At 41.2% G+C, this 16,541-nt stretch overlaps 1 protein-coding gene across 1 annotated transcript in view; it reads right to left on the bottom strand.

Annotated features, from left to right (window-relative positions):
- The window catches only part of PI4KA (phosphatidylinositol 4-kinase alpha), a gene marked incomplete at its 5' end in the record, with an annotated part of 2,160,482 nt that overhangs the window by 132,082 nt on the left and 2,011,859 nt on the right, over positions 1 to 16,541 (bottom strand). The window contains 4 exon segments of the mRNA XM_044068731.1: positions 1,681 to 1,806; positions 3,617 to 3,721; positions 3,844 to 3,950; positions 4,216 to 4,286. Of these exon segments, the coding sequence (XP_043924666.1) occupies positions 1,681 to 1,806; positions 3,617 to 3,721; positions 3,844 to 3,950; positions 4,216 to 4,286 (409 nt within the window).

Here is a 16,541-nt window from a genome sequence, read left to right as displayed (position 1 = left end):
GGGAGGGATCCTCCATTTGTATTGCTGTGCTAACAACTTGTGGCATAGTGAAGGCTTCTGATGACTTGAAGGACATATTCCCTAAACGTTTCAAAGGCCAACTTGTTTATTCTGATAAGGAATGTACATCTCTGGGCTTATGTGGTATGAAGGAAGGTGGAATAATTAAAAAAAACAGAACAGAAAACAGCCACTCATCTGCTGTCCTGCCTTTTAATTGGGCTACTTTTTTGGTCTGCTTGGTCTGTCACAATCTCAAAACCAAGAGGAATCTTGGCATCATTTGCAGTTCATACTGAGGTCAGATCCAGTGTCCATTAGCTTTTACTGAAGACCAGGGATGAGCAAGATGGGAATCCATGATCTCAATGATTGTGAATTAATCACTATCATTAAACATCACCTTAAAAGATGTCAATAACAGCCGAGGGAGGAGCATATCCAGAACTTGATTGGGGGGGGGGGTACAAAAGATGTGGAGTTTTTGCAGCATTACCCAATAAGAAAAGTCTGAAGTTCTTCAATTCAGCAGGGTTGGTACACATACACGATATGTGTGGAAGGGATAGCTAGAGTAATGCTACTCTTGAGGGTACATCAGAAGTTCAAAGATGGCTGCCTTTGAAAAATACAAATTTTTTATGCACACGTTTATAACTAGATTTGCAGTTCTATACCACATACTTCTCCTTGTTTTGCCATTCTTCTGTATATACCCAATGCTGCATGTGCTGTCTATGTCCAGATATAATATTGCACTTCCTTAGTTACTACAGAATTCAGTTCTTTATCATTTTTGAAATCACAGCATACTCATTAATCACATTTTGGTTGGGAAGGTGGCCTAATGGTTACGGTGTTTCCTTTACAAACACAAAGTGCAGGGTTCGAGTCTCACAAGGGATAATTGGCTAGACTTAAAATGGTTCACAAGGGCAGTTAGCTTAGTACTAACATGAACCTATGAACCTATTTACAGTCATTCCACATTTTTACAATCACATTTGCAGTTAACACAAGTCACATTTATAGTCAAATCAGTTTCAGAGGTCAGCAACATAGGTGTTCAACTTAATCACACTCAGTTTTACAGCAGATACCCAAATTGAATACCATCTCAAAAACCATATTGAAAGAAAAAAAGTGATTACTGTTGGTTTCCTAAGACAGACTTTCTCTGAAACCAAATCCTACTCCCCCATGCAGAGGAGTTTGTTTCTCTTCACTTGAGCTAAATATAATCAACTCCAAAGTCACCACACATCCACACAAAGGCAAACCTCAGCAGTAAGCTCATTTTATCAAATGCAGTCATCAGGAAAATGCATATTACCAAAATTAAGAGACTGCAGCCATGTGAACACTGACAAATAGCAACACTATACAGTCCTAAGTGTCTAAACATATTGAGAATTCAACATCAGACGGTTCAGTATTCTAAATCTGCTCCTTCAAACTTCTCCTGGCTTTTCCTTACTGCATATTTACAGCACTTTGATATCTGAAAAGCAAAAAGCTTTCTGATGCTTAATATCTGATGAAATTTATTTCTCTTAATCTTTATCCACTGCTCAGCAAAGTACACAAAATTTAAACAACTTGATATGTGATTAAGTAAGCAAATAAATGAATAATGTAAATGCTCAACACTATCTGACTTCTAAAGTATGCTATACTTGCCTTTTGAAATGCAAGGGTTGACTCGTCTCCATACTGGTTTCGAAAGTATTCATACATTCCAAAATCCGTCTGTCTGCCTAGCTGGTCTCGGGATTTGCAGTCAGGAATGCACTCAATAACTCCACACTGAAATAAAGCCATTTGGGAGACAGAGAAAATTCAATCACTAATGTTGGATGTAGTCTTTGTTAACTGAAGAAAATCTAGTAAAAATAATTTGTGGTTTTCAGTGTTGACTTAGGAATTCTGATCTAGTTTAAGTAATCTACTCTAACCAGAACAAAAGAAGAGGGAGTGGGGATCAAACCAAGGATTATCAAACTTAGTCTCTTTACAGCTAGTCATCTTAACAAGTACATCATACTGCTAGCATATGAAATTGCCATCGAGTTAACTTTCCCCATTGAGTCTTCATGTACCAGACTGCACTATGAAACAATTAACAATGCTAAACTTTCAAGGTTGTTCCTCTAACAACCACTGGAAGTTTGGTAAAGGATGTCCAGGGTAAGCAAATGAGATGCTATCATGATTCACAAAGCAAGGCACCAACCACAACAAACAATGCACTTGACGTATGGCCGCAAATTTTAATTAATCTCTCACTGAGAAAGAGCACCGTTCCTCCATCATTTACAGAAAGTCAACCTCACAACAGCAACCTATAAGATGTGAACACACTTATGCTCCTGGTTAGAGGTTAAAAACAGAGGAACAAAAATCAACATGCTACTGCTCCTGGAGATGTCAGCATATGTGTTGTCACAAAAAGGCAATAACTGCAACAAACAAACAAAAAAAATCATCTCAAAGTGCTGACAGTTGGAAAAGATGAAAAGACAAATATGTGGCCCTTCCTTGGATTAAAAGCAGCAAGGTAGTAAAGCAACACTATCTCACTGCACTCTTTTTCAATTATTCTTTTGCTAGTATCAAGAAAAAAATGCACTATAACCAAATTGTTTACTAGAATAATCCAATAAGTACAACACTTGTGGAAGTCTGAGTTATGGTTGCCACAATATCTGCAATCTCCTATGTTGAATCCCAGTATATAGCCCACAGTGGCTACATACTGGCATAATCATAGCTAATCTGCAGCACTTCCCCATTCACATCTCAAACATCGAGCCCCCATCCCCACAATAACATGAAATTCTAATTAAATAATGCCTTACATACTTTCCTGATCTCTACTTTTGGCTGTCCATAGCTGCGCATCAGCTACCTCCAGTCCCATTCCTCATCCACCAGCCAGGTGTTATAGCCTTCCCTCGGCTACACCTGACCCATGTCAAGGGCCTCTGGGGAGATCGAGGACTCTGAGACAGTGTCACACCGTGGACGGGCAGTGTTTTACTCCTATTTTCCCTGCCTCTGCACATACATAGAAATCCTAATGGTGAGACATGGAATGGGCAGCAGCCCTGAACTGCCCCTCACTTCCACAAAGGGTTGACATAAACCTCACCCACCCTCCAGTATCACCTCCTGGTTGTTGTCCTAGTCTACATGTTAACATTAAATGTTAAAGACTGGATTTTCAGGTACCAATTACATATCACAAAACAGCGACCACACTTCCAAAAGTCTGTTGAATAAATGTAACTTTCACTAAAATCAATTTCAAACCATAAAACACATTTGCATACACAGAAATAAGATCAGTTAATAAATGCTCTTAAGTAAATCATGCACCTGTTACATAGGCAAAAAGTGTGTGAATGCCACAATTAGAAAATCTTTCTAAATTACTTCTTTAAATAAAACCATTTTCTTACACTATGTAAAGAAGATCATTCTGCTTAAGTTCATAGTTCTGATGTCCTAATTTCTATCTTTCAACATGTAGTTAAGACATCAGCTAAACTACATTTAATCATACCAGCTGACTTTGCAGGCTGGGATGTCTGTATGCTTACTGTGCATCACTTACCCCTGGAGCTGTAGCCACCACCCTGTAGGGAAACACAAACAGGTCCAGGCCCACTAGTTGAAAGATGTTCTTAAACAGCCCAATGATTTGCAAGGCAAGCATATCCTAAAAGTCAACAAAAAGAATGAACATTAGTAAAGGCTGCCAGCAGCATAACAACCATCTGACTTCAATTCTGCGCACACTCATCCCCAAAGCATCTTAACAATGAAGTTGGCATGGCTTACCTGTCTGCAGTCATCACCCACTTTAAAGATGGCTGCCTGCCAACAAACTTTGTCATTGTTCTCTGCCTCAGCACTCTCATCGATAGAATCTGACCTGCAGCGCAGACCTAACAAACAAACAGAATACAACTGGTGTATAAACAGTAGGAAATAGTCCAACTATGGACATTCTTGCTTTGGAAAAAGATGGTCTGTCCACAAGTCAGAGTTTTGACACAGAAATAATATTATTATTATAAAATTATTCTCAATTATTATAAACTATTAAAAAGAGTAATGACGATTCCTTTGGGTACAAAAATGTGTCCCAAGGCAGGAACCCAAGCTAACTGATGCTGCTGTTTGCACCTGAGTGTTTAAAGTTGGACTTACCTTCCTTTTCGAGTTCACTGACTCCACATCGTTTCACCTTAAACTTAGCCAGGTAGGGAGCTTTAGCAGCACTGCAAGAGGCAAGAATAAACAGAAGGAGATCACATTTAGTGATAATAATAGTGCAGTTTATTTTGATGGCAAAGAGAACCAGGAAAAAAAAGCACAAGCCAAACTGCAGTAACAATCTGTACAGATCCTAAAAATACCATAGAAACTAAGTCAATCACTGTGTTTAAACATCAATAAAATACTACTAATACTGTTCCCTTTAATCCAACTTCTCCGTGGAAGAAGAGACAGTGTTTTCTGTCAAGAGAAGTAATTTGCACACAAAAAAAGTATTATATAATATGAAAAAATACACATCCATAAGCATGGACTAGTTCCTGGATGGATACAGTAACATTGTGTACTCCTTTCTTTACGTGAGCACATAATCCATTACATCTACAAGACTCCTGTGCTTCCAAGGCAGAATCTTGGAGAGAGAGAAAAGGTAAATGTTTTCTGCTTTTCAGGTCTCTTTGCACAGTCCTCCTGTTTTCATTATGCGGGTACAGAATAATCAAAGTCTCAGGTAAAAATCTTACCAAGGCCAGTTTTTCATTGTAAAAATAAAGTATAATATGACAGTATGTGGTCATTTACAATTTATATACACTACGCCAAATGCTTACTGCTGTTTAAGCACTCAGATTCCCATATGGGCATCTATAAGCATTTCAAAATTGACCAAATTCTTTGCTCCTTTATGATAACTGCTAGCCTACTAAGCAGAAAGACCACAATCTCAGCAAACCAAAAGTCACCTTGTAGATTTTTTTACCTCACTTATAATCACAACTATCCAATACAGGGAAACAGGAATTCATTATACAAGGCCCACCAAGCCACAAACAAATCCACAACTCTTCTGTGCCACAGTGAATGTACTCCAAATGAAATAAACAGGAGGCATTATGCATGCTGGACCAGACTTTACAAATTTAATAAAGTATCTCAATATATCAGACATGTTTTTACAATACCACTTGATTATAAGGACACCCCTTGATAGGTCCTATAATTGTGATTGTCCCCTCTACCAATCACAATTCAGCATCTCTCTCAAAAGATATAGTACTCAGATATTTTAATCCTGAGTGACATCATGTGACGTCATAAGCTAACTACAAAACAGCACCTTTTCTTTAAGCCCACAAGTTCACCACCAACTACTGGCGAGCACACACTGCAAATCAAGAAATAATGGAAATTTGATATACAGACTGCTATCAAGAAATATAAAAGTATATACCTGCCAATTTGCAGGGAATATCAAAGACTGAGGTTGGATGAAAGGGTCATCCACTCTTAGGTGGAAAGCAGAAGGGAATTTGTGATATATGAAGGAGGGACTCTATAAATACACTGATAAGAACAACACATCTATTAGTAAATCTAATAATGGGGACCCTTCCTTGATAGAGCCTACAAATGGGTTAAACCCCAAACACTAATGTAACAAGGTAAGCCAGCCCTGTGGCACAGAGGAAGAATGGCCTATGACCTAAGTCACCCAAAGCTAGAAGGACTTCTATTGTAACTGGCAGGAGAAAGTGAAGGAATAGCAATGCTAAGTCTGTTCACCTTCTTCAGGAGGAAGAATGAGGGAAGACATGGGGATGGGGCTGGACAGATCGTCTAGCTTTGGTGGAGAATGATATCCTGGTTGAGTAAGCAGGTGGCTCTTAGGGCATATTTGTCCTTAAGTCTGGCGCAAAGGCAGCATCCAGCAACAATACCTCATAGCTTGCAATAACCGCTGACATTATGCCAGCAAACAGAAGAGAGTGACCATAATCTTATGCAGTGGTGGTGGCTCCTAGGCTCGCTAACTTCCTATGGAAGCTCCATCATCACCAGCCTAAAGGCAGGGGCTGGGACCCAAGTGCAGATCACCTGCAAAGTAAATAAATGGAGTGAAAAAGGGTAACCCTGCACTCAGATGGAGAACTGTTACAAAAGGGACACACACGTTTGCAGAATGGAAGGCTTCCTAACAGCCACAATCGTCTCTGAGCATCCAAGTAAAACAAATAATGAGATCAAAGGGGTTACATTAGGAGTTAACCCTGGGATAGAGCCAATTGTCAATCCTTCCACTGGGGATCTTCCCATACCATCAGGGACTTAAGTATCTGAAACAATGTGGCCACAAAGGGCTGACAAAAAAAAGGTTTGGGCTTTCTTCCCAGAACTTTGCAATGCAGCATGGAATTAGTGGGAAGGGTGAGAAGGTGTATGCAAGTCTCTCAATCCGCAAAATGAAGAATGAATCCATTGCAACATCTGCCTTGTCAAGACCATGTTTTCCTGACTGGAAAATAGATCAGTCTCTGTAGTGCTTCATTACAGACTAGGCACAGTCATCATATCTACAGTACAACTACAGGAACAGTGAGACATCTCAGTAACTTTCCCAGGATGTGAACCACTCATAAAGTGTTGCACTATCATCTGTCCACTGCCAAGCATGCAACAGCTCTCTCTACAGGGGATGTACCTATCTGGCCCCTTGGTAGATGACATACTACAAGATGCACTGGTTCCTCGACCAAATGAGGAGAAGCCTTAGAAGGAGCTTTGTCTTCAATCCTTCAAGGTCAGAAAGTCCACTCACTGGTCCAAATGGCCAATATCAAAACCTCTTTTCCATTGTGGACCATGACCTTTGAACTGTAAGGGAGATAGGGTGGACCTCTTAGCCTGGTAGAGAAGCAGCAATCATTAGGAAGAGAGAAATGCTCAGTTGCAATAACTGGATGCCCCAAGAAGATTGGTGTAAATAGACACCCATCTGACAACCAGATAACAGACTTGAGACTAAGAGAAGATCCAACGGCACTTTGAGACACTGCAGCCACTGATACACATTTTCTATACCCTAAGGCACATAAATAATGCCATGAAGATTCAAAGTCACCATCAAAAACCAGACCAGTATGATCCACACTTGGATGTTGATCTGCATCCACATTATGACTGCAAATTCAAGACTTCCTAGACCTGCTACTACAGCAGCAATGATCAGCACTAGAGTGTGTTTAGCTTTACAAGTACAACGCCAGTCCTCTGTGAAAGAGTCAGAAAGGACTTCTCACACCTTATGAATCTTTAATGACTGAACCCAGGGAAGCAGCTACTGCAAGAACTCTTCCAAGGATTCCCTGAGTTGGGGTACCAAACATCAACTGTCCAGGGGAAATCACACATACAGAACCTTCTTCTGCAAGGCTTTGGCTGCTACGGTCAATATCCTCCAACACACTGCACAGGAAGTAATGATCATCCTGGGCCTACAACTGTGAAATCAAAACAGTGATGTGCCAGAAGGCAACCATCAATCGAGAAGAATACACCTGCCCTCTCTGAGGTCAAGGAAAGGTGGAAGAAGAATTTCTGATCTTGTTTTGAACGCAGGTATCTCTAACACTTCTTTCAAGAGTACAGTCTGGGTTTGTTCCAAAAGATTCACTGACAGGGTACAGTCTTCTCAGTGTGCCCCTTTCTGAATAATTTGCAAGCCAGAATGAACCCGGAGAATAACTCCTAATGACAACCCCATGCTACAGTCAGTACCTGTGGGGGCTAAGTTTACAGAAATGTTCTGCTGGCAAAACTAGCCAGAAAAGAAGAGAACAGAACTATTCCAGAAGTACCAAGACTTGCTCTTCTTGGAGTGGATTCAGCTAAGTCTGGCATAGGAAGAGAACAGGGATGTGTGGTTATCATAAATCCCTCACAGTGCATCATTACTCCCACAACAAGTCATCCATCAGATCTTATGTAACCTGCAAAGAGCAGTTTTTCCTTAAAGTGGAGATCCAGAATGCTGTTTCTGATTTCTTCTTAGAGGGAGAAGAACTCTAGCTATTCCATCCCCTACCAGCAAACAGCTGAGCTTGGCCATAGTATCAACACAATCAAAATATCAGGTTACATGAAAGCCTACCTCAAAAGCTGTACATAATCTTAATTAAGTCTTTCCCCCATGAATTCAGAATCGAGGAGGTTCACAAGCCTTTTACAACTGCCTAGATAACACCTACCATACACAATACCTCACTAAGATACAATCCACTAACTACAGATAGATACTTATAATCAAATACCAAAAACCCTATAAATTTCTCCGTGTCTCAGACTTTCCCTGTCATCCCCATCCCTCATTTATGACTAACTTTTTTCTTTTTCCTTCTGAAACCATTGCCCTACACTTCTCAGCTAATACACTTGAAATTATATATATATATATATTTTTTTTTTTTACTTTTTCTGTAGCACATACTTTCATGTCTTATACTTTTATATTATGCATTTATGCATCCTCACTTATATGCTACTGTCCTTTCTAATATTATCCCCCTACTGAGTCTTTTAATTGTACTTACTCTGCATTACTCCTCTGCTACTGTACTTTGCAATTATGCATTTCACCTACTATGAACCTAAATGTGGAGCTTTTCGGCCTGATAAAGGGGTTCTACATAAATCCTGTTAAACATAAGGAAATAAAAAATATATACATACATATATATATATATATATATATATATATATATATATATATATATATATATATATATATATATACACACACACACACACACACACACACACACACACACACACACACACACACACACACATTTATTTATATATATTTTCTCTTTCTTCAAGTACCTGATCTGCTGGTAAAAAGTGAAATTTAGACAAGTGAGGTGACGGTTCCAAACTCCAGCATGACAGTGACGTACACTGTCTTTCCATTATGTCTGGTTAGTGTTGCCACATTTCACTTTCCATCCATTTCCTGACAACAATATCACATCAAGTGAGGAGGAATGCCCTCTTTTCCATTAGAGATTACTTTTTGGCTGATTTCCTATGCATTTCCTGTAAAAAGCATAGTATACACGCCAATTTAACAAACTCCGACAGTCTGTTTCTTTTTTTTTTTTCAACAGTATACTGGAGTTTGTATAGTGTTTTCTGGACTACCAGCCAATCGGTTTGATTTCTGCATGGTCTGAAAAAAAATCGGACAGGTGGCAACACTATGTCTTGTAGCAGGGTAACAAAATATTGTTATGTTAAGGACCCAAGCTGAACCGAAGAGATCAAACAGAAGTAGGGTCAAGGATGCCTAGGTTATGGACATGCCCCATTCAGTCAGGGCTTGTACAGGGATCTGCCTTCTTGAGGGTTATGGAAGTAGAGTTTTTTAAACACCTTTATTAAATAATCACTTAAGACATAGGCAAGCATACATTAACAGAAAGAGAACATTTAATTACAATATACATGACATGCATTTTCTTTGTTACTATCATCAGTCCAACATAAAAAAAAATTCCTGTATTCCCTTTAAACCTTACTCCTCATGTTCCTGAACATTATATGCATGTACTGTTCCCACAATTTCCATTTACTTCTATGTAACTTGTTCTATTCATTTTCTAAAGATCACTCTTCCAGTCTTTTTGTCTTTTATAATATTCAATACATAAATACAGTTGGTGTCGACTTTGATTCCCATTTTCTAGTATTTACTTTTTTGGCAGCCAACAGAATTAAACCTAATAATGCAGTAGTACGTCTAGGCAATTCAGATCCTGTATTGCAGCTCAAAAGAATCATTCTTTACTTACAGCCATTTGCTCACCCAATATTTCTGATAGAGCACGCTGTAGGGAATTTTAAAATCTGCCAACTCATTACATTCCCAAAACATACACTCCCAGTTACCTCTTTCTTCTCTATCACACCTCCAGGCCCATACAAACTCCACACTGACCACTTTGGAGCTCTGTGTCCCTGGTCCCAGTAGCTGACACACACACTTGGGTATTTCCATTTCACACTCGTGCCTCTTTCTGCCCAAGACTCTGAGGTAATCACACTGCCACCAGTCAGCTTCCCTAAGGCTCTTGCAAAGGGTACCCAATTTTACTGTGTAAAATTAACATTAATACAAATGTTAAGGTGTGATCAAAGCAGCAAGGCTTTCAGAAAAGTACAGTTGTGTACACTTAACATAAATGTAGATGTTCGAGTGTATTCACTGTTGCAGTCATTATAAATGGGTTATCCTTCTGGCAGGCTACCCTCAGTCGGCCTGAATTCCAAAGTCTAGGTCCGGCGATGGTTGCTGTCGCCTCTTCCCTGACGTCAGTGCGCCAGGGGTATAAAAGATGCAGCAGACGCTATTTTCTTCAGTTTTTCTTGCCCCAGATGTCAGGTGCCCCCAAAAGGGTACAAGCAAATACACCACATAGGTTGTATAGAATAGAGAAGCACAGATAAGTTCCAGCAAAGAAATGGGGGATGGCTGGTGGGTAACCTGGACTGCAACAGTGAATACACTCGAACATCTAAATTTATGGTAAGTGTACACAACTGTACTATGTTCTTCGTGTTTTACTGTTGCAGTCATTACAATTGGGTTGAATCCCAAAGCTAAGGTTGGGAGGCTGGAGCTAAATAGCATTAGGGGTGGCTATTAGGCCCTGCAGAACTGCAGTGGCAAAGCCTGCCCTGGATTTAGAGTAAAATGGTAAGTGATAGTGCTTTGTGAAGGTGTGCACTGAACTCCAAGTAGCAGCCTCTAAAATGTCTTTGGTTGGTACTCCCCTGAGCAAGGCTGCTGAAGTGGCTGCTGCTCTGGTTGAATGTGGCCTAATGCCTTTAGGTACTGGCTTGCCATGTTGAGAATAGCAAAAAGGAATGCAGTGGCCTATCCACTTTGGAATAGTCTGCTTTGAAATAGCCTTTCCTTGTGATCCTGCAGCATATGCCACTAGTAATTGCTCTGTCTTTCTGAAAGCTTTGGTTCTGTTCAAATAGAAGCGTAGCTGTCTGTGTATGTCCAAACAATGCAGAATTCTCTCACCCTTATTCTGTGGGTTTGGATAAAAGGTAGGCAGATGAATAGTTTGGTTAAGGGCCACACTGGACACTACCTCAGGCATAAATGTCGGGTTTGTCCTCAGAGAAACCCTGTCTGGATAAAAAATGATAAAAGGTTTCACAGCCATGAGTGCCTGTAGCTCTGAGACTCATCTTGCAGAAGTTATTGCTAGGAGCAGAGCTGTTTTCCAAGATAAAAACTTTATGTCAGCTGCAGCAGCTGGCTCAAAAGGAGGTAGGGTGAGGTTTTCCAAGACATAATTGAGGTCACATGCAGGTACTGGTGATCTCCTTGGAGGCCTTAAATTTTTGGCCCCTCTGAGGTACTGCCTTAAGAAAGGATGAGAAAAGATTGGTGGCTCTGTATTGTAATGAGCCGAAACAGCAGAGGCATGAATTTTTATAGATGAAAAAGATAGGCCTTTGTCCAGCATCTCAGTCAAGTATTGCAAAATCTGAGGAAAGTTTGGTGCAACTGTGTCAATTCCTTCTGCCTGGTTCCAAGCACAGAATCTCTTCCATTTTCCAACATACGATTTTCTAGTACTAGGCCTCCTGGCCTCCAAAATGACAGCCATCACTGCTTTAGTGAGAGGTGTGTTTTCTATGACTACATTATCCGCATGCTGCCAGATTTAAGGTCTTGAGTTGGTTGTGCAGGATCTGATTGTTCTGCTGGGACAGTAGATGAGGTATTTGAGGTAAGGTCCAGGCTGGGCATTGAGACAAGTTCCTTAGGATTGGATACCAGTACTGCCGTGGCCAGTCTGGGGCAATCAGAATCATTTTTGGCTTCTCCTGTCTGATCTTTAGGAGTACCTTGGGGAGGAGAGGCAGAGGAGGAAAGGCATATACTGTTAAGTTTTTCCACCTGAAAGATAGGGCATCCACTTTCCATGCTTCTCTGTGATAAGTCCTTGTGCAGAATCTCTTTAGTTGGCAGTTGTGAGGTGAGGCAAATAGATATATGTCCGGGAATCCCCATTTCCTTGTTATCATGCTGAAGACTTGTGGATCCAATTTCCACTCGTGGGGATCCATGATGTTTCTGCTTAGTTCGTCTGCCAGAGTATTTATCTTTTCTGGCAGGAATTGTGCCTGCAAATGTACCTGGTAAGTCAATGCTGTGTCCCACAAAGTCATGGCTAGTCTGCAAAGGGGGTAGGAATGAGTGCCTCCCTGCTTGTTTATGTACCACATGACCGTGGTATTGTCTCTGTCTTTATCAGTAGTTGTCCCGGATGAAGAAGGTCCTTGAAGGCTGTCAGGGCATTTTGAACAGCTAGCATCTCTTTTTGGTTGATATGTAGATGCATTTGGTTTGTGGACCATGTGCCTTGAATACATCTTCCTGCCATGTGGGCTCCCCAGGCATAATCCGATGCATCCATTGTTAATGTCTGTGTGGCTGGGGGTAGAGTGAATGGCTGTCCCTTGTTCTGGTGACAGGCCTTCACCCACCATCGAAACTCCTGTTGCAGGCAGGGAATGAGAGTGACTATTGTCTCCAGGCTGTGGCAATTTTGAGTCCAAACACGTTTTAGGTACCACTGAAGTTTCCTCATATGCAGTCTTGCATATGGAATTAGTAGAATGCAGGATGCCATGAAGCCCAAAGCCTGCAGAATTTTTCTTGCAGATAACTGGGCCTTTGTTGCCAACAGTTTGAAATAGGTAGTCAGTTGTGGACCATGTACCTTGAATACATCTTCCTGCCATGCGGGCTCCCCAGGCATAATCCGATACATCCGTTGTTAATGTCTGTGTGGCTGGGGGTAGAGTGAATGGCTGTCCCTTGTTCTGGTGACAGGCCTTTGCCCACCATCAAAACTCCTCTTGCAAGCAGGGAATGAGAGTGACTATTGTTTCCAGGCTGTGGCAATGTTGAGTCCAAACACTTTTTAGGTACCATTGAAGTTTCCTCATATGCAGTCTTGCATATGGAATTAGTAGAATGCAGGATGCCATGAAGCCCAAAGCCTGCAGAATTTTTCTTGCAGATAACTGGGCCTTTGTTGCCAAAAGTTTGAAATAGGTAGTCAGTTGTCTTCGTTTGTCTGGTGTGAGATAAGCCATCTGGGCAGTTGTATTTAAGCTTGCACCCAGGAATATTATCTCTTGAGAAGATACTAGTTTTGATTTCTGTTCATTGACTGTGTACCCTAGGCATGATAGTAATCTCTTTACAAATGCCAGATGCTGTAGTAGAATGTCCTTGTTCTCTGCTTGAATGAGGCAGTCGTCCAAGTAAGGATATATTTGTATTCCTCTTTGTCTGCAGTATGCAATTACTGGTGCCAGGCACTTTGTGAAGACCCTGGGCACAGTAGATAAGCCAAAGGGCAGTGCAGAGAATTGGTAGTGCATTGAGCCAGCTTTGAATCTGAGGTATCTTCTGCATGTTTGTCTGACTGGGACATGCAGGTATGACTCTTTTTGATCTAAAGTCACAAGCCAAGCCTTCTTGCCCAACATGGGCAGAAGCTGCTGTAGAGTCAACAATTTGAATTTTGGAATATCCAGATATGTGTTTAGAATAGATAGGTCCAGTATTGGTCTCCAGGCTTTGTCCTTTCTGGGTACCAAGAACAGTCTTGAATAGAATCCTTGTCCCTGATCTTGCTCTGTTACTTGTTGAATGGCCCTCATGTCCATGAGGGATGAAACTTGTTTTTGTGCCTCTGCCCATTGATTGCATGGCAGGTCTGGCATACCGTTTGGCCTTGGCAGGGTGTGAAAGTGGAACCTGTAGCCTTGTGATACTATATTTAGAACCCATTTGCCCTGGGTGATCATGTGCCAATTTTGTGAAAAAAGTGCTAGTTTTCCCCCCAAAAGGTCTGCCAAAATTTAAGTGCTTGGTGCTGGAAGGGGAAAGTCATTGAGACTGTTTCCTGTATGGCTGTGATTTTTCCTCTCCACTCTTGGAGGTAGAAGCACCCCATTGTTTAGGACTGTATGCACCTTGGGGCTGTGATCTGCCTCTGGGGTTGTCTGTATCTGCCTCTTTGTGGCCTATCGGATACTGGAAAGGACCAATTCTTTGTAGGCCAGTTCCTGCTAAATCTGGGAAGCTGTACCTGCTAGAAATCCTTGACTGTTTGCAAAGATTTAGCTTTATCCTCCATTTTCTTCAACACCTCTTCAGCTTTAACACCAAACAAAGTATCATGCTGTAATGGAGCATCTAATAGTTTTGCTTTAACATGATCAGGCAGATTCTGTTCTTTTAACCAAGCATGCCTCCTAATGAAAGAACCTGTAACAGCGGTCCTGCAGGAGGCCTCTAGAGAATCAAAACCACATTGCAAAGTATGCTTTCCAACTGCTTCAGCTGCACGCAATAAATCCTGCATTTCTTTGTTGTCTGCACATTCTGAATTTGCTGACATTTTCTGTTTAAGCAATGACATAAGCTATTGCTGATATTTAAGTATATGAAATTAGCAATTTAAGGCTCTAACAGCCAAGGTAGCAGAAGTATAAATCTTTTTACCCCATCTGTCTAGGGCCCTAGAATCCCTATCAGAGGGGATAGGGGTTTTTTTGCAGTAGAAGCCTTGACATCTTTGGGACCCTGAGAGATAGTTTCTGGGTCAGTAGCAGGGCTTTTATAAAGAAATTTATGTGAATCAGGAACCCTATAGTATCTGTCTGGCTTAACAGGAGCTGGGGGTAAAGAGTCTGGAGATAGACTGGACTCTGAAAATACATCATCAACAATGTCTAAAACAGGCGGGATAGCAAGGGGCCTGTGCTGAGGCAGTAAAAGGAAGTCTCTGAGCCTTTTCTTGGATTCTGAGTAATCTTGGCTCTCCCAGTGGAAATGCTCCCTCATAGTATGCAGTGTCTCCCCAAAAGAATAATCCTCGGGAGGAGAGGCTGAAGGGATAGATTCTTCAGCATCAGAATCCTCATAGGGAGGAAGAGAATATTCCTGTTCAGAGGAGGAATCAGAGGAAATGGAAACCTGGTCTGAAGATTCGTATTTTGACTCTTGCCTAGGGCTCTTATCAGGAGGGGGATGGGAACCCCTGATCAAAGTAATTAGGTCTTCGGACATTTTAAGCATCTGTTTTTTAGGCATTTAGGCCTGTCCAGGAGAATGCTGCACTTGTTTCTTTGTCTTTAGAGTTGCTTTAGTCTTTGCCTGTGAAGCTGAAGTAGGTTTCACATATAACTGTGTAGGCCTGAAAACACCCTCAGAAGCCGATGCCTGCTCAGCGGCTCCAGACCCATCTGAGGGAATAGTTTCTGAGTGTCCAATACCTTGAGTTTCCAGCGGCCTTGTCGGCTCCATGTGGGAGTCAGAAGCAGCCTGTGGCTCTGAGGTAGTGGGCGTCAGGGGCTGTGAAAGCACCTCACTGAGAACCGGCAAACCGGCGACAGGCCTAGCAGAAGCCCCGTCGTCGGTTTTGGATCTCAGATGCCTGTCCTTTTCTTTTTCTTTGCGCTTTTTATAAACTCTGGTAGTCGGCTGTTCTGACGGCATTATATAATTAAATTGTCTGCCAAAGTAATGGAATGCAAAATCATACCGACGCTTAATAGTGCGTTGGTTAAATCTAGCACAAAACCGACAACTAGCAATGTTATGGTCAGGGCCTAGGCAAGGAATACAGTAAGAATGAAAATCCTTATGAGGTATTTGCTTCCCACAAGAAATACAATTATTAACTTTTTCTGACATCGGTCTGGAGCAAGAAAAAAGTTTCCCCAATGGGGTACTTAGCCTTAATGGAAATTATGGAGTCGGCCGATCGGCACTTGCGAACTGCTATTGCTTCTGGCACCGCGCGGCAGGAAAGAAAATGGCGTCGGCTGCATCTTTTATACCCCTGGCGCACTGAAATCAGGGAAGAGGCGACAGCAACAGACGCCGGACCTAGACTTTGGAATTCAGGCCGACTGAGGGTAGCCTGACAGCAGGATAAACCAATTGTAATGACTGCAACAGTGAAACACGAACATCGGCCATAGTGTCACTAAAACAAGCATAGTACTCTCAAGATGTTAAAAGTATTCTCTAAAGGAATGAAAATATTTAATGATAAAAAATAAAACAGAAAACAGGAGAATACTGAATACAATAAACAATAGATTTTCAATCACACAGACATAAAAATAATACAGTTGGACAGTTTCTCACCAATGCAGAAAACAATACTAAACTATTCTCACTAAATGTCCCTGACTAACTAAAGTATTACTGTTCCCTGACTACTTACTAAACAAAGGCAAGCTGATGTGTGCTGAGTGTCTTACCACAGCAAAAGCAAGATGATGTTTGCCTCTGTCTGTGTGGATGTGTGAGATATATATCCTGTCAGAAATCTTTCCTTTCATATTCTAAAGTGCTGCTGTAAGGGTTC

Source organism: Protopterus annectens, chromosome 4.part0 (genome assembly GCF_019279795.1).
Source record: "Protopterus annectens isolate FY-2018-M chromosome 4.part0, PAN1.0, whole genome shotgun sequence".
Classification (NCBI taxonomy): Eukaryota; Metazoa; Chordata; order Ceratodontiformes; family Protopteridae; genus Protopterus; species Protopterus annectens.
Note: the sequence above shows the minus strand (reverse complement) of the source record. Positions and strands in the feature narration are given on the sequence as shown.